At 49.5% G+C, this 26135-nt stretch overlaps 1 protein-coding gene across 1 annotated transcript in view; it reads right to left on the bottom strand.

Annotated features, from left to right (window-relative positions):
- Positions 1–26135, bottom strand: part of IRAK2 (interleukin 1 receptor associated kinase 2) — a 58823-nt gene that overhangs the window by 16369 nt on the left and 16319 nt on the right. The window contains exons 3-9 of the mRNA XM_026501354.4: positions 16528–16674; positions 10423–10547; positions 8329–8523; positions 8181–8245; positions 5536–5650; positions 3889–3998; positions 2041–2236 (exon numbers count right to left, since the gene is read on the bottom strand). Coding sequence (XP_026357139.2) covers positions 2041–2236; positions 3889–3998; positions 5536–5650; positions 8181–8245; positions 8329–8523; positions 10423–10547; positions 16528–16674 — 953 coding nt within the window. The remainder of the gene's footprint in view (positions 1–2040; positions 2237–3888; positions 3999–5535; positions 5651–8180; positions 8246–8328; positions 8524–10422; positions 10548–16527; positions 16675–26135) is intronic.

Genomic DNA, 26135 nt, shown 5'->3' with positions numbered 1-26135 from the left:
CTCTCACTCGAGATATCGAGCCTGGGGCTGGGCTCTGCACTGAGCCTGGAGCCTGCTTAAGATTCTCTCTCTCTTGGGGCACCTGGGTGGCACAGCGGTTAAGCGCCTGCCTTCGGCTCAGGGCGTGATCCCAGGGTCCTGGGATCGAGTCCCGCATCAGGCTCCTCCGCTGGGAGCCTGCTTCTTCCTCTCCCGCTCCCCCTGCTTGTGTTCCCTCTCTCGCTGGCTGTCTCTATCTCTGTCAAATAAATAAATAAAATCTTTAAAAAAAAAAAAAAAAGATTCTCTCTCTCCTCTCCTCTGCTCTTCCCCTCTGTGCACTCACACTCTCTCTCTTTCAAAAAAAAAGCCAGGGGGAAAACAAAACTCAGGAGGGAGGGTGTGAAGGTAGGAATACTAGCCACCACAACAATAATCATCTTGGTAAGTGAAGGGTATTCTGCTAACTACATTATCTTATTAATCTCCATATCTGTCACTATCCCATTTTACAGAGGACAAAACAGGCCCAGAGTGACAGGTGAGGCCCCCGAGGTCATGCAGCTGAAAGTAACTAAGCTGGGACTCAAACCCACACAGGGTTCAGTCCTGCTGGTTTTTACAGGAGCAGGAGCCTGGGCTAGCCCCACTGAGCTTCACGGAGCCACTCACAGTGGAGCTGATGGGGGCAAGGACACCAGAAGAGCCCGCGGGAGACAGAAGGAAGTAGAATCCGGCATCTGGAGGTCAGGATCGGAGCAGAAGGTGGCTCGGGAGGTCACTAGTGGGAGAGGTGGACGGACAAGAGACGGGTCAGAGAGAGAGGATGCACAGAGTTCAAGGCTAGAGAGGAAGAGAGAGGGCATGGTCCAAGAGGCAGCTGTTTGCTCTTGGCAAAGGCCAGCCAGAAACTGTCACTTTTCACAGGCAGCATTTCCCAGACTGGGTTCCATGGGACACTGGTGCAGAGAGAGACTGAGGAAATGAGGTTCCACAGTCAAATGAATTTGGGAAATGCTGCTTACCATCTTCCCAGCCGTGGTGAATTCACAATTAAATTAGATTAAAGGCTCATTACCATATTAAAGTCTCTGATTAATTTTGTGGTAAAGAAATCTGCTTGACCCTGCTTAACCCAGCATTGGTCATACCTGTTTGGCCACAAAATCCTTTAAACACATCAAACCTACAGAGACCTCAAGGCTGTTCCATAGAAATCTACTTTGGAGACTGCTCTACTCAGATCATGAGCTCCTGGGGGAAGGACTGTGTTTTAGCCACATCGATATTCCAAGTGCCTGGCATACGGTGGTGACAGGACACAGGACAGTGGTGGTGAGGACACAGGGAGGGCGGGGACACAGGTGGATCCTGAACGGAGGGCTGGCTGTTGAATGGATGGATACTGGATGAATAGTTCAGTGGATGACTGGACAGATGGATGGACAAAAACGAACAGACAACTGGATAGAGGAGTAGATGGCTGGCTGGGAAACAGAGAAGGAAGGAGTCTCACAGAAGCTGGACACTCACGAGTAGCTATATTTCAAGGGCTGGCAAACTTTTTCTGTAACAGGCCAGACAGTAAATATTTTAGGCTTTGTGGGCCACAAACCAAGTCTCTGTCATATATTCTTTTTTTTTTTTTTTTAAGATTTCATTTATTTGAGAGAGAGAACATGACCACAAGCAGGGGGAGTGGCAAGCAGAGGGAGAGGGAGAAGCAGGTTCCCCGCCAAGCAGGGAGCCCAACGAGGGCCTCAATCCCAGGACCCTGAGATCATGACCTGAGCCAAAGTCAGACGCTTAACCGACTGAGCCACCCAGGCGCCCCACATATTCTTTTTTTATTAGCAGTATTATTATATCTTTTATAAATATAAAAACTATTCTTAGTTATAGGCTGTACAAAATATGCCCCAGGCCATAGTTGGCCAACCCTTACTGTACTTCGATGGAATCTATCTAGGGGCCTCTATTATATCCTCTGCTTACAAAGCAGCTGTGGGAAGGACAACTGAGGGCAGGCCCAAGGCCAAGCAGAGAGAAGGAAGCTCTTACTATTCCACAGCTGAAGATGTCCACTCGTTTTGTCAGCTGCCCCACCCTGATGAAATCTTCCGGCAGATACGCAGCTGAGGCCTGGAAAAGGTGAGTCTTCATCATGGTATATTTTGACCTTTTGTTGTCTGGACACAGGTGAGCCATTGGATGAGCCAGCCTGGGGGTGAAGTTTTGGTCTAGCAAAACGTTGGAGCTGTGGAAAAGGAAGCAGAGAGAACTTTCTCGCTTTGAGCTGGACAAGAAGGGGTTGCCGTAGAGAGAGACCCTTTCGGAAAACAACTTCACAATAAGCAGCATTGGCCCCTGCGAGTTAAGGGTCACTTTAGACCCCCCATCTGGGTTTTCTGAGCCAGTCCTGGTGAGGGAAGGGAGTGGGAACCCCCTCCCACCAGCAAAGGAGGATGGAGATAAGATTAGCTGTGCTGCCGCGGGAATGGCATTTGGGGTGGCCAAAAAGGTGCGGCCTTCCTGGCCCTCACGGATGTCAAACCCTCATCGACCTCAGTTTGCCAAGACTGTGGGCTCTGCAGGCTTGGGCCCTTCTGAAACTGTTCTGACCCCAAGCTCTGGCCTGCCTGACTCAAGTCCTTTATGACCAGTCCTGCCCAGATCATGGGGTATAGGAAGAAGAATAAAAACATTCTTGGACCTAGGCATCTAACCTGTGGGAGTCAACACTCTCAGAAAGTACTCCAAGGGAAAAAACAAACAACAAACAAGAAAACAACTAAGTTACATGTGTAAAAATCATCAAACTAACCCTAAATAGTCATTTAAAAAACAGACATCGGGGCGCCTGAGTGGCGCAATTGGTTAAGCATCCCACTCTTGGTTTAGGCTCAGGTCATGATCTCAGGGTCGTGGGATCGAGCCCCGCATTGGGCTCCAAGCTCAGTGCGGAGCCTGCTTGGGATTCTCTCTCCCTCTCCCTCTGCCCCTCCCCCCCACCAAATAAATAAATCTTAAAAAAAAAAAACCAGACATTAATTTCAATGTCCACTATTAAGAGTGGTAAAGTAAATTATGGGCCAATCCCTTCAATGGAAAACTAAAAAGTCACTAAAAATGATGGCATGCAACATGAGGAAATATGCTCCCTTAGGGTAAGACTTCTGTGTGGTGGGGGCTGAAGAAATGGAGGCCAGCCGATGAGTCAGGGCACGAGGGCCAGAATGACCTCTGAACCTTTCATTTCCTTTATTGCTCTTACAATTGTGCAATCAGACAAAAATCAGGGAGGAAAAATGAGGACAAGGCTTCCACTTGTCAAATAGAGAACTTTGAGGCAGTATGAGTTGTATGGTTTCGAGGTCGTTTTGCCAGATTTTCTGGTATCTTCTGGAATCTCTCCCCATGCTGCCAGTCCCCAGACAGGACCCTTGTTCTTGGGCTAAGAACGGTGCTAAGATGCTGGGTTGCATGCCTACCCTGCAGGAAACTTCCCTGACATGAGTTGCTTTTACCAACAAATACATAAGCAGGGGGTGGGTTTCCAGGAAGACCTTGAGCAAGGAGCTCAAAATTCTAGGGGGCTTGGCCTAAAGCTCAAGGATCAGGTCCAGACCAGCTGCTGCACTGAAGTAAAGGGCATCAGGGGTGTCGGGTGTTCGCTGCGAAAGCACCAGGTCAAAAGGACAAGCATGGTGACAGATGGGCAGTGTGTAGGGACAGCAGAAACCCTGATTTCTGAGGGAATAACAAAGAAAGAAAGAAGAGACCCAAGGGAGGCGAGGTGGGGAGAGCGATCCAAAGAAAGGAGAGACCAAGGGAGAGGAAGGGGCACAGGAATGCGTGCAGCTCGCCCCGCAGCGCAGGCCCTCAGCAGAGTCCAGCCCACCCCCTCACCTCTTGACATTGCCATGGACGATCTGCAAGCTGTGCAGGTGCTCCACAGCACGAAGCAGCCCAGAGCAGATGCTGGCGCGCTGTGGCCAGAGGAGGGGGTCTGCGCCTCCCTGCGGAAAAGAGAACAGGGCGGCGGGGGAGGGGAGAAACAGTCACACCTATGCGTTTTTAAAGTCCCAATGAGCTTCTGTCTCCCTCCGGCCTTCACATCCTCTGTAACAGGGCTTGACCAGCAGGGTGTACTGGCAGGGTACCAGTTCTGACATCAGAAGATCTAGCTGTAAATCCCAGCTCAGACACGCACTAGCTGTGTGACTCTGGGAAAGACACTCGATGTCTCTGAGCCTCGGTTTCTTCTTCAGTTATAAAATGGAAATGTTAACCCCTATGCTTCTCTAGGATTGCTCTAAGGACTCAGAGGAGGATATGGCAGGGAGGATATGGCATATGAGTGTACGGTATGCCCCTCACAGTGCCTGCCACACAGTAGGTGCTCAATAGCCTGCAGCTGTTTTTATCGTGACTATACAGTGGCAGGTCTGGAATTTCCCTCTAGAAGGGACGCCTGGGAGAGGGGCTAAGGAGCTTGTGTCAGGACACCAAGCACATGGGCCTTATGCCAATTTTCTGTGTATTTGGGGAGACTTCACAGGGGCTGAGGGTGATTGTAGGGTGAGCTAAAGCCCCCACCATCCCCCAGGCGCTGCCACTCTTGTTCTAAGACGGAAACTCCAGGCTCAATCACTACTTATTTTTCAAGTCCCGTCGTAGGTCCCACATCCTCTAAGAACTAGCCTTGCTGACAGATTCCTTCTCAAAAAGTCTGAAATCTACAGCCACATGAACCCTGTTTAAATTCCAGCCCTGACACCTGTCAGCTGTGTTCCTTTGGGCAGGTCACTTTGCCTCTCTGTGCCAGAGACTCCTCTTTTGGAAAACGGGACATGTGTAAAGCCTTTATTGTGGTATCTCGAACACAGCAAGAGCTCAACAAACCTAACAATCATTATACCATGAATAACTGCTTTGTCTGGTCTCTATTAAGAGAAGCACTAATTCCCTTGTGGAATAAATCTTTCCCCCTATTTGAGGATTTTATGGGAAGGAGGTTTTTTGTTTTTACAATTGTAATTTTAGTACGTATTATGATGTTCCCATGCTATAATATGTGAAAGGTACTAAAGGGTATATAGTAAAAGTTCCTCTCCTGTCCCATGCCCCAGCTACCTAGCTCACTTCCTCAGAGGCACCCAAAGCACCAGTTTTCTGTATCTTTCCAGAGATAGCCCATAAAGACACAAGCAAATAGATATGTAACAGAATAGCATTTTTAACAAATAAAAATTTGCTTCCACTTCTCCATACTCTGTATCTCTGAATTACTTTTCTTGTCCTATTGCATTAACTAGCACCCCCAGAACAATGTTAAATAAAATTAGTACTGTGGGATACCTTTGTCCTGCTCTTGAAATGCCTCTTGTCAAATAACTTTTTTATAGGTTTACCTGAAGATGTTTAGCCCGATCTCATCTATCCCAACCTAACTTCTCTCTGGACGGCCCCTCTCCCTTCTGGAAGTCCCTCAACCTTGAGTCCCTATCTGGATGCTACCTGGTCCTGTTCTCTGACCATGACCCAGCCCCTTACCTGAGCCTGGAGTCTGTCCTGTAAAGAACCATTTGCCATGTATGGGTAGATCAAGCTGTAAAACTGATTTCCAGGGCAGAAGCCCAGCAGAGGTAAGACGTTGGGGTGGCGGCATCTGAAATCAGGTATTAGTGCAGAGGTGAGGAGTCAGACAGAAAGAATAAACAAAGACTGCTCCATTTCCTCACCTCCCACTCCTCTTCTGCCCCCTCTACCCCAGTGAGGCCACCAGTGACTTCCCAGCTCTCTTCCCAGCACCAGGGTACAGAGATGAAAACAGCCTGCCCTCAACAAGCCTGAAGTCAAGGAGCTCCAACTTACCCTAACTCACTGCTCTGCAGCACATAACACCTTAACCACCCCAGAGGCTTCTGGAAATAGAGGCTTAGAGGTTAAGGAACTTGCTCACGGTCATGACCAGCAAGCAAGGAAGGATCAGAACGCAGGTCTATTGGACTCCCAGGACTGGGTTCTTCCCTGAACTCCTCTTCTGCTGGGTTCTGAGTCACTGTTCCCTCCCTACTCTCTTCCTACCTCTGACTGCTCTTTCTTGGCTTTTTTCACCAAGACCCTCCTCCTTTGCCTTCCTCTGAAACCTAAGTATCCCCGGCTCAGCTTATCATCTTGTTTTATCAGCTATGTCTCCAGGTATCTCCCACCTCTATGGGGAATGCCCCCAAATCTCGCATTGCAGCCCCTTCCTAAGCTCTAGACCGGAACATCTGCTTGCATCCTGCTGCTCCAGGAGAACACCCTAGACTCAGCAAGTCCCAACCCTGCTTCTGTGCCCAGTTACTACCTCAACAAAGGGCACCTGTGCAGTCTCCCTGCAGTCTCCTGGAAACCTCCTTACCTCCCCATCTAATTAGTCAGCATTCACCGTCATAAAGAGCTTCCCAACTGTCCCCTTCATTCCCCCCTCCTCTGCCTTGAGTCACACCCTGATGGATGCTCCACAAGACTGTTGAAATGGCCTCCTGCCCAGTCCCTCCTGCCCTCCTCCACTGCCCCCAGGCCATCCTACTGCACTTCTCACACTCAGGAGAGCCATTTACACTCAATCCCTTCTGGACCATAACCATTCCCAAGGCAGGGGCTCTGTATTCTTCCTAGAGCCAAAAAAGACCTTGGCAACTCACTCACATTTGCCCAATCAATGAATGGGGGTGTCTGCCGACTCCCGGAAGGCCCTTTGCCAAAATGGAAAGGGAAATTACACTTTCATTTTTTATTAAATATATGTGTTTATTCATGCACAGGTATGAATAGAGAAAAGATTAAAGAAAATATATCAAAATACTAACACAGGAGTAGTTACTTATGGGTGCTATAGAAAACAGGTGATTTCTACTTTCTTATTTATGATTTTCTTTATTTCTTAAGATACTCCACAATAATCATGCATTTGTCGCCCGAGGCTGCATGCTGGCAGAGTAAACCCAGAGAGCGACTTGCCAAGGTTGAATGACAGCTGGCGTCCAACGCCTGACAGGTGCCCAATACGCCTTTGTTAAATTCATCAGTCAGTCACAGCAGAGCCAGAACAAGTCTCCCCAGGTCCTTCCCGTTCTCTTTCCCAGTCCCCCGCCAGCTCTGGCACAGGCAGGCTCACTTCCCTTCTCAGCCTCTGTTTCCCCATCTGTAAAATGAGCAGGTTTGAAGATGACTTTTGAAGGTCTTTATTGCTCAGGACTTTATGGCTCAAAATTTCTCTGTCGGGGTGCCTGGGTGGCGAAGTGAGTTGAATGTCAGACTCTAGGTTTCGGCTCGGGTAGTGATCTCACTCAGCGCAGAGTCGGCTTGGGACTCTCTCTCCCTCTTCCTCCACTCTCTCTCCCTCCCCCTCCTCTCTCTCTCTCAAAATAAATAAATAAATCTTTTTAAAAATTTCTCTGCAAAGAGCTAGCTAGTAAATATTTTAGACTTTGTGGGCCAGTACAGTCTCTGCTGTGACCACTCAACCGTACACTTCTCACGAGAACAGCCGTAGAGAAGACAGAATTAAGTGAGTGTGGCTGTATTCCAATAAAACTTTATTATGCACACCGAAATCTGAATTTCGTATACTTTTCACGTATCATGAAATGTTCTTCCTCTTGTGATTACCATGGAGAACCCATGCTTGGCCATCAGACCACACACACAGCACGGCCAGATCTCGCCCGCGGGCACCACTGGCCAACTTCTGCTCCGGAGCAATACTGCTTGAAGATGGATTTGCCATTAGAGTGAAAAACAGTAAGTCTCTGTTCATCTCAAATAAATAGGATAGAAACAGATTTCTTCCACCCTGGAAGGAAGGAGCTGGGCCAAAAGAGCAAAAGTTCTTTGATAGTTCTAATCTATGCATGTAGTTGCTTCGTAGAAAACGCATAGAGTATGAAGCCAGACCAACCTAGGTTCAAATTCCAGCTCCGCCACTTACTGGCTGTGCGATCTTGGACAAGACACTTAACCCTTCTGAGCCTCAATTTGCCCATGTGCAACATAATGCTGGTAACAGGAGCTATGTGACAAGTTTCTTGTGAGGATTGAATGAAAATGTTTACATAGGGAGCACAGACATGCCTGGCACACCGGAAGCACTACATATAGGTTAGCTGTCATCATTATTGAGCAAAGTATTTTCCAAAGGGGAGGCTTACCTATGACAAATTTGTACCTCCGCCTGGAAGAACTTTTCAACTGATCCTGGACCTGAGTAGGCCACCTGTGGGAAAAGACAATGAAACATGAAAATCCAGCCTCACCCATACAGCTTCCACTCCTTACTAGAAACCAAGAAGTGCTCGCCTCTCTGAGCTTCTTGAAGACGAATGGCGTGCCATGCCTTTGCCCTTTGTAGATGTCAGCAAAGGCCCCCTCACTGATTTTGTGGTTTTGGTTGAAGTTATCAGTTGCCTGGACCACATCTGCCTCGCTCCAGAAAAGGCTGTCTTCAGCCCGGCTCACAAGTGTTTCCTGCTGTGGAATGGAGGTGCTAAAGTCCTGGGAAAGGAGAGAGAAGAGTTGGAGATCAATATGGAACTAACACGGAAAATATTTTTTCCTACTCCCTCAGGGAACCTTAGATCAAAGCTGAAGGGTGGAGGAGTTCATCTTGTCCAGTGAGGAGAAGTAGTCCTTTTTAGGACGTGGCTAGGGCCAGCTCAAATCCCAGCTCTGCCTCTAACTGGCTCTGTGACCTTGGGTAAGTAACTTAACCTCTCTGAGCCTTAATTTCCTCAGCAGCAAAAATGAAGATTTAGCAAGAGTACTCTGGAGGGTAATCCTGAAGATTAACTAAAATGTGAATATTCCTGGCACATGGCTGGGATTTTTTTTCTGCCTTTTTCGCTAGTTTACAAAAGTGAGAACCAAGGAAGTCAGAGAGCTAAGGTGAGGTCACACATCTGGTCAAATGCTGAATTGGTGCCCCTGGTCCTATACATGGTAAACACGCTGGGAATTAGGATCGAGGTTCACATAACCAAACGCAATTCTGTGTGAGCCTATGAAAAGCAGCTCTGCTTCAGTCACGTGCCTTCTTAAAAATAGGTGCACAGAAGTTTAACTTTTTTTAAAGCTATCTATGCTCTTACAGACAGTTTTAGAAAATTAGAGGGAAAAAGAAACATCCACGATCCCATTATCCACTGAACTGCTATTAAAGTTTAAAGTATTTCTTGTAAATTAGATACATGGGATTTATTTTTAAAATTGGGATCATGCCATACACATAGTTTTGACTTCTGGTGTTTTTACTTAACATTATACCGTGATCATTCTACCAATTATTAAATTGTCTTTGAAAATTATTAATTATTTTAAAAAAACCCACAACAAACCATGCTTAAGTGCCCATCTCCTTTATAGAACAGTCTTATTAACCAGACCCATGTAGCATTGGCTTTTCCACCAGGCACCCTGCCCAGCACACTTTTAGAGGCCCACAAAAACGTTTTGATTTCTTTTAAAACCAGAAGAACAAGAATGAACTTTTAGAATCACAGAAAATGTTTTTATTTTTAATCCAGCTTGGATTAGGTTCATCTTTGTGCCAATTGTAAAATAGAATCTTTGATTTTTTTTTTAATGAAGGAAAGAAAAGGCCCACAAAAGCAAAAGTGCCTAAGACCCAAAAGTCATATGTGGCCCTGGACCCAAGTCATTGAAAATTCAGGATAACTCGGACATGTATCAGGTGGACAAAAGCTTAGAAGAGAGGTGGCTTGTAAGCAAACGACTTAGTATAAATGTAACCAATATATTTTGGGGGGAGAAAGATGCCATGTATCAGCTCTCTCTTTTTTTTTTTTTTTAAGATTTTATTTATTTATTTGACAGAGAGAGAGCCAGCCAGCGAGAGAGGGAACACAAGCAGACGGAGTGGGAGAGGAAGAAGCAGGCTCCCAGTGGAGCAGGGAGCCCGATGTGGGGCTCAATCCCAGGACTCTGGGATCATGCCCTGAGCCGAAGGCAGACGCACTTAATGACTGAGCCACCCAGGTGCCCTTCAGCTCTCATTTAAGCACAAAGAATGGAAAAGCTCATTAAAACATGTATTCATGCAAAATGCACCCTCTCCAGTCCCCCCAACCCCAGGCCCCCAGGCCCCAGCCACACTGACAGCCTGCATTTAGTCTTAGAAGCTTGGAGTAATTCCACGAGTCTCTTTTCTCCCTATCCCCCTAACCCCAAGCCCCCACACTGGTCCCAATACATTACTTTTTTTTTTTCCAAGTTCATTCATCTCTATACCCAACAGACCCAACGTAGGGCTCGAACTCATGACCCCGAGATCAAGAGCTGCAAGCTCTAATGACGGAGCCAGGCAGGAGCCCCAGTACACCGCATTTTTGAGCAAGGGCCATAAGCTAGGGGTGGGGGTGAGGGTGGGAGATTTACCTTTGAATCAGATGAAACAGGAAAGTTGGTTTTTAAGGAATGAGGGGCATCTGTGGAAGGAGGCGAGACGTTGGCTCTTGCTGGAGCAGGTCCTGGGAAGGAGGGACCATGGGTCTGGCTGTGCCCTGAAAAGGAGGAAGACAGGAGGGGTTCTCAACCAGGTCCCACACCACTTTCTCTTTCATTCCACAAACACTTTTTGTCACTAATGACATCTGCTATTTCCTGACACCCCCAGGTGCCAGCCTACACGCTCCTCACCAGCTACGTCAGTGAAGCTCTGCGACGGCCCCATGGGTTGGTTCTATATACGATTCCCATTGCACAGGGAGAGAAATGGAGGCATTGGAGGTGGCTACTGGCCCAGGGCCACACTGCCAGTAAGTGGCAGAGCCAGGCTTCAGATGGAGATCCTGTGACTTCCAAGCCCTACGCTGGCCCACCTCCCTCACAAGGAGCAATGAAGGACACAGAGGTGATGAGCTATGGAGCCCACCTTCCAGAAAACTCCATTGCAGCAGCAATGGCAATAACCAGGCTCCAAGGACAAAGGCAGCAGAGAGTTCACCAAGGCAGGTTGGAAGGCCAAGGAGGGTTTCACAGAGGATTTCAAAAAGTGGGTAGAGGGCACTGAGGGAGAGGGACAGGCTGTGTGGAGGTATGAGAGCAGGTGAGCCCGGGCATGCTGAAAGCACTCCAGGCACACTTAGCTAGCAAACACTGATGTCAAACGAGGCACTGCTCTAAATGAGTCACTTTCTTTTTTTTTTTTTTTTTTTTTTTTAAAGATTTTATTTATTTATTCGACAGAGATAGAGACAGCCAGCGAGAGAGGGAACACAAGCAGGGGGAGTGGGAGAGGAAGAAGCAGGCTCATAGCAGAAGAGCCTGATGTGGGGCTCGATCCCAGATCGCCGGGATCACGCCCTGAGCCGAAGGCAGACGCCCAACCGCTGTGCCACCCAGGCGCCCCAATGAGTCACTTTCTTAAGTCACTTAACCCAAACGACAATCCTAGGAGATAGGTACCATTACCATGGCCTCTTTACAGATGGTGAAACTGAGGCAGAGAGAGGTGAAGTAACCTTTCCAAGGGCACATAGCCAGTGGCTCTGGAGTCCATGCTCTTTTTTTTTTTTTCCTTAAGTGGGCTCCATGCAGAGCACCCAACGCAGGGCGTGGAGCCCAACGCAGGGCTTGAACTCACGGCACTGAGATCAAGACCTGAGCTGAGATCAAGACTTGGCCACTTAACCGACTGAGCCACCCAGGCGCCCCTGAAGTCCGTGCTCTTAATCCCTTAGTGAATGAAGAAAATTCAGAAGAGAGAAGGCTTGAAGAGTAGTTTGGGGTCCTGTAAAAGCCAGATTAAAGAGGTGACATTCCTTCATGGGGCACCAGAAAAAGATTAACCTGCACCCTACCAAGGCAGTCTAGAGTCGGGTGCATTACAGCGGGTGCAAGCCAGCGATGAGACGGATGAGCTGTGGTGGCCGATCCACACAGGAGCAGGCCTCGGCCAGAAGCCAGAAGCTTCAGCTGTCACCATCTGGAAACACCCAGGTGGCCCCATGGCTGGGATGGCCTCTGAGTAACGGGGCGCCGGGCATCCAAGGGAACCTGGCTTTGCCCCAAGGTTGCTGGCCCAATCCACCTGTTTCAGATATTTCTGGCTTATAACATCAGGAGATTAGTGATTAATATGGAACTTTGGCCATAAAAAAATTTTTAATTCAGAAGACTGAAAATAGCACCATGATAAAGCTAGAATCGGGCTTACTAAACTATTAAAACCCAGGCAGGTGATAAAATAAAGCTCACCTAATGCAGCCCAAGAGGAGGGATGCCCTAAGCCTTTCTCCCTGAGTCCACTGTTCTAGACCTCTAGACAGCTGACTGAGAGCCCCACCACTCTCTCAAACCTATCCACACATCTGCCCAGGCTTCCCAGGGGCTGCTCCCCCATGACTGAGTGTGGTGGGGAGAAGAAGGGGAGACCCAGGGCCCTGATCTCCCTAAAGACACCAGGTGAGCCTGCCTTAGACACTCCCACCCAACCTTCCCACCCTCTCTCCTTCTGCTAGGCCCTAAGCCTCCTCCAGCTTTACCCAGCTCCTTCCCCATTTTCTCTCAGGCCTTTGTTCCGTGAAAATCCTCCTGCTTCTCAGGTGACCTCGGCCAATACAGGCCTCTGCCGGTGGGCCCAGGGACCCTGCCTTGCAGAGAGGCTCCCTGCCACTGCTGTCTCTTAGCATGCCCTGCCTTCTCTTGGCCTCAGCTCAGTACCCGTGGCCTGGGTCCCCAAACAGTGGTCACGTTCATCCATCTCCTAACTGTTGGCTGTGTCTCTGTGCCACCACACTGTGAGTGACTTCATATTTTGCTTTCAATCCACGTTAATTCACACATTATGTATTTAGCCTTGAAATCCCCAGTTTTTTGTGCATGAGGTATACATCTTTTCCAACATCCATGCTCTCTCGTACCACGGGAGCCAGGCTCCATGCCCTGGGGACCACTGCTCCAGGCCGCTCCATTTCCCTCCTGCCTCCTCCCTCAAGTTCTGCCCTATCCTGGCCCAACCCAGAGCTGGCCTCGGGGCAGTGTTCTCACTGCACAGACGGTCCCTCACCCTCTCCATTTGCCCAGTGACTCGTAGGCCAGTGCTGGCCTCACATAAACCAAGACTCTCTGGTCTGGCTTGATGCCTGGGGTTCGCCTGAGGGCTGTCCTGGGCCTCCTGGGTTGGGAGGGTGGTCACCGAAGTCTGCTTTTGTGACATATGAGGGCTACTCGTTGAAGGAGTGCCTCTTTATCCCTGTGGTTCTGGGGGGAAAGGAATGGGATTTGAGCCAAGGCCGCAGAGCTAACAAATCAGATAAGAACTAGACTTGCTTTGTAAATGCTTGGTGGAAGTCCTGGGTCGGGGAAGACATTCATCCTCACACATGTCCTTTCCCAAGCACTCTCCCTCCACGTGCCAAACCTTTTACTAAAAAAACACTTCCTACGGAGATCTTTCTGGAACGCCTGCTTTCCCAAGCAGAATACACTGAATCCCGCGCTGCCGAGCTGCACAGCTGAAGGCGTGAGTAAAGCCCACTGGGGAGGTGCTGCACCTGCTTGGTGGTTTTCTGCATCCTGCCCCGGGGCCGCCCGCGAAGCTGCCGCTCCGCTTCTCCATCTCCTCTGTCGGTATCACAGAGAAATGGGCTCGAGTCCTGGCTCTCTCACTGCTAAGATTTGAACTTGGGTGACCTGTCCTCCATTTCTTTGAGCTGTCTCAAATGCATACAGAGCAATAAAAGCCCATTCCTTGTAGAGTTCTCGTCCAGACTAAATAAACGAAATGACAGTTACAAAGCATGAAGGGAGTCCCAAAGCTGGTAGAACTACACGCAGAATAAGAGATTCTGACAGCCCGACGGCCTCTCCCGGAGCTACGGCTCTGTGACGGTTACCTCGGCTACTAAAGCCCTCCTCTCTGAAGTCCGGCTGTGGGGATCTCCTTAATGAGCTGCTCACACATTTTCCTCCTCCCTGTCTCTTTCCCATTTCCTTCCCACCCACAAGAGAGTCACGACATGCAGGCGTTACCGTGTGGGTTCTGAGGCAACCGGCCTGTGCTGGATCCTGGTCCCACCGTGGGCTTTCTCAGCCGTGAGGTTATGCATCCTTCCCCCACTGTCCAGGGGGAGCAACGAGAGCCCCCATGTCCCTGGGTCGTCAGGGCAACACCATGGCGCAGAAACTCCTACACACGGCAGGTCAAGTTGCCGCCACCTGTCTCTGTCCCCCCCACCCCCGCCCCCGGTCCAACCTCCGCATTTTCCACTCCAACAAGATAATCAGTCAGCTTGAACTCTGGGCCCCAGTGGAACCTTAGGGTTTTCCCAAGAGAAGACAGGGTTTGGGTTATTAGATTAAATTAATGATTGTTTCCAGTTTGGGCAAAGATAGACAACCAGCTTCCTTCCTCTGTCTGTAGACTGTGTTGCTGGGACACATGTGCTCCCAAGGGCCATTCAGGAAAGGGAACAGGGCAAAGCCCTCCCCAGAGGAGGCCGGTCTCTGTGGTAGGCTAGATAAGGAGAACCAGAAGCTGTGACCCCTATCACCTTCTCCATCTGGGCCAGTGTTCCCCTAGAATTTCCCTGCTTTATTAGGATTCTTCCCTTTGGCCATCGACCAGTGTCGCATTTGCTGTAGGACCACTTCCCCTTATCTTTAACTGCTGATCAAAGTTCTGCCGTTGTCTTGTTTGTTTTTATCTGTAGCTACAGTTAACAGTTCAGACTCCCGGGCCTAGAATTATATTCCCAGCTTCAGCCTATCTGGGGTGTCTGGAACACTGCTAATATTAACTAACATTTAATGAGCACCTAACGGTAGCAACACTGAGAAGTCTGATTCCTTACTACAACATGCTGACATAGGCTTTCATTAGCGTGCCTGCTTTTTTATTTTTTTTTTTAAGATTTTATTTATTCATTGAGAGAGAGAGTGCCCATGTGTGTGAGTGGGGAGAGGGCCAGAGGGAGAGGAAGAGAGACAATCTCAAGCAGACTCCACACCGAGTGCGGAGTCCGACGTGGGACTCGATCTCACCACCCCAAGATCACAACTCCCTGAAATCAAGTGTCAGTTGCTCAACCAACTGAGCTACCCAGGCACCCCTGTGCCTGCTTTTTTAGATAAAGAAACTGAGGAACAGAGAAGCTAAGTAATTCTCCTGCTAGAAACTGAAAGGTGGGATTCAAATACAGGTTTGTCTAATGCAAAAACCCAGGCACGCTCCTCTAGGCCAATGCTGACCCTGGCTTCAGGAACACCACCAATGAACTGAGATTTCTTGGGCTTGGGACCTTCAGCTCACCACTCGGGAGCCTACAGGAGGGCAGGAGGGAGGCCAGGCCCCCGGGGAGAGGTGGTAAGAATGGACCCGGGGGTGTGAATAGTGTGAATAATTGCCCCCCCTTCCCCTGCGCCCAACACCGCCCCAGGGAAGCCATCTACAGGCTGAGTCCTTCCATCATTTGGCACACTGTCCCTGAGCCCTTCCCTGGGCACAAGGGATGGAGACAGATCTGAAGTGGTCTGAAAGGCTCGGGGATAGCAGTGTGTGTGCTGTTAGGGACAGAGGCATTTAACCGCACTGCTCAGATGCTACTCCCTACTTGCGTGACCTTGAGCAAATCGCTTCTCCTTTCAGCACCTTAGGCGCTATAGAACAAAGCAGCAGATGTGTGCCCGGTAGAGGACAGGAAGGTGGGGAGGTGGGCAGGCAGCATCTGTCAGTGCCCCACTGCGCAGCTGAGAGGGCCAGACCCCAGCCCGGCTATGGGCCCGTGCAGAACAAACAGAGAGGACAGCAGTCCCAGCCTGGAGCCGGCAGCAGGACCAGCCCATGCTTGGGGCTCAGGAAACCACAGGGAAAATACCTGGGTCCCAGAGCGCATGACCTTAGCGGGCTGTGTAACCTCTCCATGCTTCGGTCTCCTCATCTGTAAAATGGGGATAATCGCCACACCTAACTTGTACAGCTGACTGAGGATTACATAAGGTGGCATCTCTGACGTGCTTAGAATGGTGTCTGGCACACAGACAGCCCTCAATTACACAGCTGTTTTCTTTCTATAAAAATGATAATATGTGGTATATATTCTGTTGGTATCTGACTTTTTCTTGGCTTTTTAAAATTCAATATATTGTGAGCATGTTTCCGTGCACATACACACAGCCGCGTCATTTTTAACGGTATTGTATTGTTCCGACTGCCCTGAATTTTACCAACCCCTTTGTCGTTTCCAATTTTTTTGCTACTATATGCTGAGCTGAATATGCTGATAGATAAAACATTTCCTTAAATACATTTCCTCTAAATTAAAAAAGTAAATTTAGAGACACCTGGGTGGCTCAGTCGGTTAAGTGTCTACCTTTGGCTCAGGTCACAATCCAGGGGTCCTGGGATGGAGCCCCACATCGGGCTCCTTGCTCAGCAGGGAGCCTGCTTCTCCCTCTGCCTTCTCCTTCCCCTGCTTGTGCTCTCTCTCTCTCTGACAAATAAATAAAATTTTTTTAAAAAATAAATTTAATTTAAAATACCTGGGCCTGGAAAGGCGGCTGGCCTCACGGACGGCCCCTTTTCCTGTTCATCTTCAGTGCTTCTTACAGAAGCTGCCAATGGCCTTCCTGGCTTCGCAGCATCCGGGAAGTCTAGCAAAGAAGACTTGATTTCAGGAACTGGTTTCCCTGAAACGAGGTAGAAAGAAAGAAAGTCACTATTACTCAGTGAAGTGGGGTAGCCATCAAGAGGCAGGGTGTACAAGTCAGAGACCTGGGCTCTATTCCTGGCTCCGCCTCGAATTCACTGTGGCCTCGTGAGTTCTTTCCCTCCTGGCCTCGGCCGCCCCATGTATGTAGTAGGGGGACAGGACAATATCCTGTGATCAGTCCAGCTCTGACATCGAGTCACACAAAACTGGCTTCCAATCCTACCAGCAGTGTGACCTTAGGCAAGACACTATCCTCTGAGCCCGTTTTCAGCTATAAACTGGAGAGGGTTGGGGCACCTGCATAGTTCAGTCGGTAAAGCGTCTGCCTTCAGCGTCCTGGGATCGAGTCCCACATTGGGCTCCCCGCTCAGCAGGGAGTCTTCTTCTCCCCCTCCCTCTGCCCCTTCCCCCCGTCCCCCCACTCATGCTCTCTCTCGCTCGCTCACTCACTCTTGCTCTCCCTATCTCAAATAAATAAATAAATAATCTTTAAAAAAATAAAACAAAACGGAGAGGGTAATAATGACAGTATCTGCGTGCCTACCTCCCGGGGCTATTAAGAGGAAGGTAATGGGAACATAGACGTGAAAGGGCTTTGTAGACTATACATGTCCCTGAACATGTGAGGAAGTTCAGATATTTACTCCACCAAGTCCCTAGTGGAGCCCCTAAATACAAAAGTCTGGCAGTCCTACAGCTTCCCCTTCTACAAGCACGGAATCACGTGCATCCTTCCGCATCTTACAGACGGGGACCCTGCAAAGAAGCCCCTATGCCAACTGAGTGCCCAGCGTGCCAGACCTAGCTGTGCGTCCTTCAAATCTCACAAGCTGCTTCCATCTCGTCCCCATTAGAAATGAGGAAACTGAGGCCTGAGCAGGTTAAGTGGTTTGCCAAAGATCACATGGCCCAGGCAGGCAGGACTGGCCGAAGAAGCCTGGGTGGAGGCTCCCTGGTTCTTGAGAGGAATCCCTTCCCCTTTACACCAAGGTGGGAAACCCCAAACGTGCCGTGAGGGCATATCTACACCAGCTCCCGACCAGCTTCTCGGAGCCTGCATGCACGCTGTGACACAGCTTCCTCTCGCCTCCTCCACCACTGTTCTGGAATCGGCTCCCCAGGCCGGCAGCCCCCTCCAGCTGGGGCAGCCCCCAGAGCCCTCCCCAGGCCACATCTCGCTAAAATACAAGTCTTGCCTTGTCACTTCCCTGTTTAAAGCCTTTATGACTTCCCACTGTCCAGGTGAATACACACTCTTCTCCCAAGTCCCTGTATCTCCCCATTACCTTCCAGACCAAACCCAAAGTCTACAGCCCTGCACTCAAGGCCCTTCACCCTCTGGTGGTCTGGGGCAGACCCATATTTGAAACCCGTATTTGAGAACCCCGGGGAAAGCCCCTGACTTGCTCGCACATATATCAGGTGGGGTGAGGACGAAACGTCTCCAGCCTTTGGGTGTCCCTCCAGTACCAATTCCACTGACAGGTAAACTGTGTCTCTCTCTCTAAACAAAACCGATTGTTACCAAGGGGCCAAGCTTTTCAAACCTAAGCTTTGCAACTAGAACAATAATGCCTAACAATGCATGGCACTATGCGTGTGTGGAACCAGACAGGCTGATTTTCACGACAATCTCTGGCGGCTAACAGAATTGTCTGTATTTTATTTTTAAGCACATTGAGGGTTAGATAGGTGAAATGATTTGTCCCCAAACAACTGATAAGATTCAAACCTAGGGCTGGTTTCACTGCCCCCGCTGGACTTGCTCAGCATAAGTAGACACCACTGTTGTGCCCCCCCAGCCCCCCAGTCCCCTCTGCAGCTGGCACCACCCCATGGCTGCCTGCACAAAGCAGGAGAAAAGGGTGGGAACATGGGAAGAAAGGCTACAGGGAATGCACAGAAGTAGTAAGGAGGCGGAGTGGTGGATGATGGGTGACCTTCTCCTTTCCCGACAATGACTTAACATTATTATCTCTTAAATAAAATTATCTTACGGAAGAAGTTAGCAGGGCCGCCCGGCGGGCTCAGTTGGTGGAGTGTGTGCCTCTTGATCTTGGGGTGGTGAGTTTGAGCCCCAAATTGGGTATAGAGCTTCCTTAAAAATAAAATCTTTTTTTTTAAGATTTTATTTATTTATTTATTTATTTGAGAGAAAGAGTGAGAGAGAGCGCACAAGCAGTGTGGTGGGGAGGGGCAGAGGGAGAAGCAGGCTCCCCACTGAGCAGGGAGTCTGATGCCGGGCTCAATCCCAGGACTCCAGGATGATGACCTGAGCCAAGGGCAGATGCCCAACCCACCGAGCCACCCAGGCACCCCTAAAAATAAAATCTTAAAAAAAAGAAGTAGCAGCACGGCTGAGCTGTTCAGAGTTCAGGCTCTGGGATGGAAACCAGCTCCCCCACCTCTCAGCTCTGTTGACCTCACACCCCTTTCGTGAGGACTAAGGGACACAATGTGTATGACCTGCTTAGCTCCAAACACGGAACTTCATGGTCGTGCTATTAGATTTTTTAAGTAATGGTTATCTCTTCAACAGCCCACATATTGAGTGTAAGGAGGGTAGGATGGGAGTCTTTCAGTTCTCATTTTACACAACTCTGAATCATTCACACTGTTTTCAAATTTTTTATTATATATGTTTTTTATTGTGGTAAAATACACATGACATAAAATTTACTGCCTATGCCATCTTTAAGTCCACGGTTCAGTGGCATTACGTCCATTCACACTGTTGTATAACCATCACCGCCATCCACCTCCTTTTCACTTTCCCAAACTGAGCTCTGTCCCCATTAAAAACCAACTTCCCGTCCCGTCCCCCACAGTCCCTGGCACCCACCATTCTACTTTCTGACTCTAGAAATGTGACCGCTCATTTAAGGTTTGTTTTATTTTTTAAGATTTTATTTATTTATTTGTCAGAGAGAGAGCACAAGCAGGAGGAGTAGCAGGCAGAGGGAGAAGCAGACTTCCTGTTGAGCAAGGAGCCCGGTCCGGGACTTGATCCCAGGACCCTGGGATCATGACCGACCTGAAGGGAGACGCTTAACCAACTGAGCCACCCAGGTGCCCCTCGTTTAAGTTTTTTAACTTGTGTGGGCGTTTTTTTTAATTCACTTTAATAGCAACTACAAAGATGTATGTGTCTATCCATTGACACGGAAAGGTATTAATATGCCACTGAGTGACAACAGAGTTTACAGACTATGTAACCAGTTTTCTATAAAATATGTGTAAAAGTATAGAAGACATCTGTGTACAAAGAGAAAAAGAAGGTGAAGAACATATACGAAATGTGAACAGTGATTATTTCTGGGTAATGTGATTATCAATGATTTTACATTTTGGGGTAGGTTGGGTGGGTGGGTGGGTGGCTTTCCATTTATTCGCAACGTAGAATTTTTCAACAATGACCATGCATTGGTTGCAAAGTCAAGTATGTTTCCTAAGAAAAAAAAAAATCAGGAAGCAAGCTGGCTAGCTACAATAGTGACCAGAACTGAGTCTTCCAAGCCTCAAGCCTACTCCTGAGGGAGTCGCCATCTGCGCTGGGGAATCCATCTGACCCAGACTAGCAAGCTGGTAACCTCTACGTTCAGATCCGACTCACTTCTGGTTTTTGCCATCCACTGTTTGTGATGTGTTCTTGATATTTTCACTGCAAGTACTCTCACCACAGCCCTGGAAGTAGCAAGTAAGGGACCCACCCGAGGAAGAAGGTGCAAGAAAGGAGCACTGAGGCAGGAAGGTGGGGCAGGCTGGGGCTGGATGCACACCCACAGCGGGGACCCCCAGGAGAACACGTGCTTTATTCCTTCCCATCTGGGGTCCCCAGGCACTCAGAAGTTTGTCCATGGGCCAAGCTGCCCCCACCCCATACCCCAGGCCGAGGCCCTTCTGGCCAAAACTGAGAGCCTCGGGGGGGGGGGGGGTGTCCTCCCCAGCAGCAGCCATGCAGGTGGGGCCCATGGAGTCACACGCCTGTGCCTTGTGTGACACCACTGCGTTAATTCCATAGCCCTTGTGCAAAATGACACGGTAAGCGAGCACCGGCTGTGAATGTGGATTGGTGAGTACAGCGAGGACAGAGCCACCTGCTCCCAGGCGGGTAGGACGTGAACCCTGTGTCCCTGCCCTCAAGAAGAAGGGGCCACCGCATGTCACTCAGAGTCCTCACCTTCCCTGCCCTCCCTCCCCTCTTTGGCCTGGGGCCTCTCCCAACACCCTCTGTCCACAAACCACCCCAAGGGGAGGATCTTGTGTTCTTCAAAGGCCCACCTCAGTGCTGTCCCAAGACATCTGTGGAGGAGGCAGAGGGCAGAGGACGCTCCTCTGGGCAAGGCCAGCTACAGCCTGGCCCCAGGTCCCCTCGCGCTGGCCGGGCCAGGCCTGCTGGTGCAGGGGACCTCAGACTGCGACTTCCCACAGAGGCCAGGCCACAACCAGAGGAGATGCTCCCAGCGGCACCGCCTTCCCGAAGGTCCTACCTGCACCCTGAACTGTCTGGGAACCCAGAAGCACCAGCATCTTCCCCTGTCTGAGGCCCGGCCGAGCCCTGGTTTCTTCATCTTCAAATGCGAGGGGCTGGGGAGGTACATCCTGGCCTGACCTTACGGCGGCAGCGTCCTATTGCTGGGGCCTTTTTTTGAATTTCTCTTTCTGCACAAATCTTCGCCCCTCTGTCAGGACATATCTGGCAGGAACACTGAGGCCATCAGCCCATCTGTGGCTGACCGCTAGGGCCTCCACCCATGCAGGACATAAAAGGCTTCATTATGTTTTCATCCTAAGGAATAGTTCAGCTTTTCTCTTTGTTTTTCTTGTTCTTTCGCAGTGACACGCAGTGGCCTACAGCTGGCATGGGGGTCACGTGTCAGCACTCAGTGTGGGGGACCCCACACGGGGAGGGGAGAACTGTTCTGTGGCATCAGCAGGGCCTACCTGCCAGCACATTCCGGACTGACACCCACGCTCCCACCTAGTCAACCTCCAAGGGTCACATGTGCCACAGAGGTCAGCTGACAGAGCCCCACGTCAGGCCCACAGTGACAATGTGATGACAAATTTCAGTTTCCTGTGGAACCCCTGTCTCAGCATACTGGGAGTTTTCAGATGTATTTGAGGTGCTGACTATAAATAGAGGTACAGGGGGCGCCTGGGTGGCTCAGTCGGTTGAGCATCTGCCTTCAGCTCAGGTCATGATCTCGGGGTCCCAGGATTGAGCCCCCTGTGTCGGGCTTCCTGCTCAGTGGGGAGCCTGCTTCTCCCTCTCCCTCTGGAAACCCCTGTGATAGCCGGGCAGATACAACGCCCACTCTTTCAGGCTGCCACACCCAAGTGCTTATTGAAGTAAAAATAGAGTATCGATGACAGGATGGGGCAAAGGAAGCCAAAACATTAGTGAGAAAGGATTGTCACAAAAATTAAATCTCACCACAGGTTTCCTGTCTGCCAAGGTGAGACTGGCAGCAGGCTAGGTGACGTCACTCCTACTTGGGGCAGCCTCGTGCTTTTTTTCCCCTGAGATTACATTCTCGAAAAAACCAAAAAACAGCAACAAAAAAACCCCCATGATTCTACACACGTCAAGGTGATCCTGCAGATCATGAGATCCAAAACTATAAACTGTGATCAAAGAGTTGAAGCGAGCATAAGGGTGGGAAGCCCCCCTCCGTTTCCAGGTCCAGCCTCTGCGATCCCCACCCGTGTACTGAGGGCAAATTCCTTAAGCGTGAGCATCATTTGCGCCTATCTATGCGGTCAGGGTAATTACAACCCCTACGTCCTTGGACTGCCCTGGACTCAGTGGGACAAGGTATGTAAAGCGGCCAGCCTGAGGCCGGGGACAGGGCACACACTGTGCAAATGGCCGTCCTCTGCCCTCTCTCCCTACCCAAAAAGCACAGAAAGGACCTCTGATGCCCAACTTAGGGCCTGTGAAGGAAGCACTTGGGGTGAATGGCTACTGTCAGCATGTTAAATGCTCTAATGGAAACTGTGACTCTCAGCAGGCAGTGGCATGGTCTCAAAAGTCACAGTGGCTGTGGGGCAAAGTAATACGGGAACCCAGCAGGAGGAGAGGTGGGACCTGCTTCTGCCTGCCTGTACCACCAGCAGCCAACCTTGCCACACACGGGAGGACTGGTAGTTTGGGGTTCCCTCTGCCGGGACCCCCAGGGATGGGGAGGGGATGCCAGTGGTTGAAGTAAGGGTTTCAGTGGCTGTGAGCAGTGAGAGGTTGACATATAGTGTCTCAGAACAATTAAAACGGAGTCTGGATGTTTTTAAAAGTCCCCCAGAGGAACTTTCCAGAGGGATGAGAGTTGCATTTCAGGAACCAGGGGACAGAGATACCAGAGCCAAAGCATTTCTCTGTGTCCCCTTCACGGTTCACAGTGGGTGACAGGCCTGATTTCCTTTTCTCTCTGCTCTGTATTTCGGGATGTCCCACACTCTGTCTAATGAGCAAGAATCACTTATGCCATGGGAGCCAAATGATGAGCTCACAGCATTTCACATGCTTCCCATCAGTCAGGGCCGGGCTCACTGGCCAGGTAACCGTCCTGTCTCCTGTGACAAACACGTTGAGGACCGTACCCTGAGTCCCACAGAGTAGCCGTGAGGATGAAATAAGCAAGCGCTCAACAGTGCTAAGCTATTATTCTCATTTACTGTGGTTATCACCACCACCCCCAACCCTAGCTCAGGCTCCGTACTAAGTACATGACCTATTTTTTTTTAAGATTTTATTTTCAAGTAATCTCTACATGCAACATGGGGCTTACAACCTGAGATCAAGAGTCACAGGCTCTACCAACTGAGCCAGCCAGGCGCTCCTAGACACAGCCTATTTAATTCAGATAACAGCTTAGGGGAAAAGGTTCAACTGATACCTTCGTTTTATATATTCGAAACAAGCGAAACCTAGAATAGTTTTTCATATGTTGCTTATTTTATACCCCACTTCCTTCGATTGAAAGGCTTATGCATGCTGAGCCCTTGGGAGAGAGGCCTGGGGTCTCCGCCGCAGCTGCACAGGGGCACTAAGCGCTGTGACAAACCCAGACACCAAACACTTGAGCAGAGGGGACTCTAACTGCCAATGAGGTCTTTCCTCAGTGAGCACAACCTGGAAATCCCTCCCTCCCTTCACACCCTCAGGATAAACAGTGATGTAATAATTGTATGTGCATTCTTACTCTTCAGGTGACTCATGAGGCTGTAATGGATCCTTCTAGAACAAATAAGTGACTCAGCCATAACTAGAGAACTCTGGTGCCAGCTGGCCATATCAGTGACAAACATAGCTTTCTGGGCCCTCTTTTTTCCTTTTCTTTTTAATCTCTGGACTGGACCCTCCTGGATATCCAAAGTTCAACACCGATACACACACACACACACACACACACACACACACACACACCCCTCAAAACTCCCAATTCAAGCTAGACACAAAATTAGGCAAATCTGAGGGAATGACCTCTTAATTGACCTTCCTAATTGTTCTATCTCTGGTCCTCCATTGGACCTGTACTCCACCAGCTGCTAAAATGATTTACCCTTCCTCATTCATTCATTAATATTAGGGACTGGGGATGCCATCTATTATAAAAACTGACATGATCCCAACATTAAGCTAGATAAATAAGAGATTGCTAATTATCAACTGGGAGAAGTTCTCTGGTGAAAACTAACGACAGAGGGAGGGGCACCTGACAGACTGACTTACATGGTGTGGCCAGGGAAGGATTCTATGAGCAGATACCATTTAAGCAGACTCAAACGAGAAGGATTAGCCATGGGAAGATGCAAGGGAGTTGGGAAGGGACCAGCATTCTAAGGAGAGCATATGTAAAGGTCCTGAGGCAGAAAACAGCTTGGTATATCTCCTCAGATGAAGGATGACCCTAGTGGCTGAGCTGCAAATGAAGAGGAAAGTAGCACAGACGAGGCAAAAGAGCTGGGCAAGCGTTAGACGATGTGAGACCCCACAGGCCATGGTTAGGTACAACCTTATCATCAAGTAACTGAAGTCACCCGTAGGCGAGACATTGCTTACCAAACAGTCCTTTGCTCCCTCCCATACCCAGCCTCCCTTGCAATTAAGCTGGGGCCACATGACTGGCTCTGTCCAACGGTTTTAAGTGGACATGCTACCATCACTTTCTGGATGAAGCAAGGAAGAGCCAGTGAGCCTCTTTGAGGCCCCTCTTCCCCAGCCACACTGACCCCAGAAGCCATGTGTCCCAGAAGACAGAGCCAGCTCCAAGAATGCAGGAGGCAGCACCGAACTTCGAGATATCAGTGTGTTGTGTTGAACGACAAGGCTTCAGGGTCTGTCTGTGACTGCAGCATAACCTGCCTATCCTGGTTAATGGATGATCTCGATATGTGTTCAAAACTTGCAACCCAGAGGAGCCCCGTTACACTAGCTTAGCATGGAGCACGGGTTCAGTAAGGGCCAGTCCCTTTCATTCCAGCTCACACCTTCCCTCTCTAAAAAATTGGGGATTGATTTAGATGCATCACCTCTGCGCTCTGTTCATTCCCAAATCCCCACAGTGATTAAAGCCTTGCTCTGTTCCAGCGGAGTAACTAATGTGTGGAAGGAAAGTCAGGTGACCTGTCCTGAGCCACGCACCACTAACTTTTAAAAACCTCACCATCTCTTATGTTTTGCAGCTTCCTGGTTTATGAGAATAATAGACAGGGCAATATGTGAACCTATTTTTCAGAGGGGAAAAGTGAGGCCTGATGCCATTTAGTGACCTACCCCAGTAGGGTTGGGGATCAAGCAGACTTGGGTCCCCACCCTGGCCCAACACTTACTAGCAATGTGGCTTTTGGCATGTTAGTTAATCTTTGAGCCTCAGTTTCCACATCTATAGAATGGGGACAAAAAGATTTATGAGGTAAAATGTCTACCTGGCACATATTAGGTGCTAAATACAAGTTATAACTAGAACCAGTTAGGAGGACTCCTGGCCTGGGCGGTCTTGGCCAAACACAGTGCCACCTTCGGGGCAATTCTCCAGTGGCCCTGAATCCGATCCATGTGTTGTTCCCTAGCTTGGAAAAGGCGCAGATATTGGGAAGCCTTCCAAGAGAGCAAACACACCAGCCCTGTCCGGCCCTTTTGCAACAGCTCAGGCTCTTGGGGAGAGAAGGAGATCATTCTCTTCCATTTCACTTTAGGCGGTAGCCAAAAATTCCCCATTCAGTGAGAGCCCGGGTCCAGGAAGGAAATGACTCTGGCTGAGGCACCAAACCAAAAGTTAGAAAACATCAAGATTGCACAACCAAAATGACACTGTGTGGAAACTGCAAAAGCCAAAAGAAAACTCCCAGGATGGTGGTAGCCACAGGAGGAAAGATAAAACCCTGGTCACCTCCCAATCCCTTCAGATTCCAGAAGCTCCTTGCGCTCCTACTCAG

This window comes from Ursus arctos, unplaced genomic scaffold, assembly GCF_023065955.2.
Source record: "Ursus arctos isolate Adak ecotype North America unplaced genomic scaffold, UrsArc2.0 scaffold_14, whole genome shotgun sequence".
NCBI lineage: Eukaryota > Metazoa > Chordata > Mammalia > Carnivora > Ursidae > Ursus > Ursus arctos.
The sequence above is the reverse complement of the archived record's forward strand: the minus strand, read 5'-3'. Positions and strand labels throughout refer to the sequence as shown.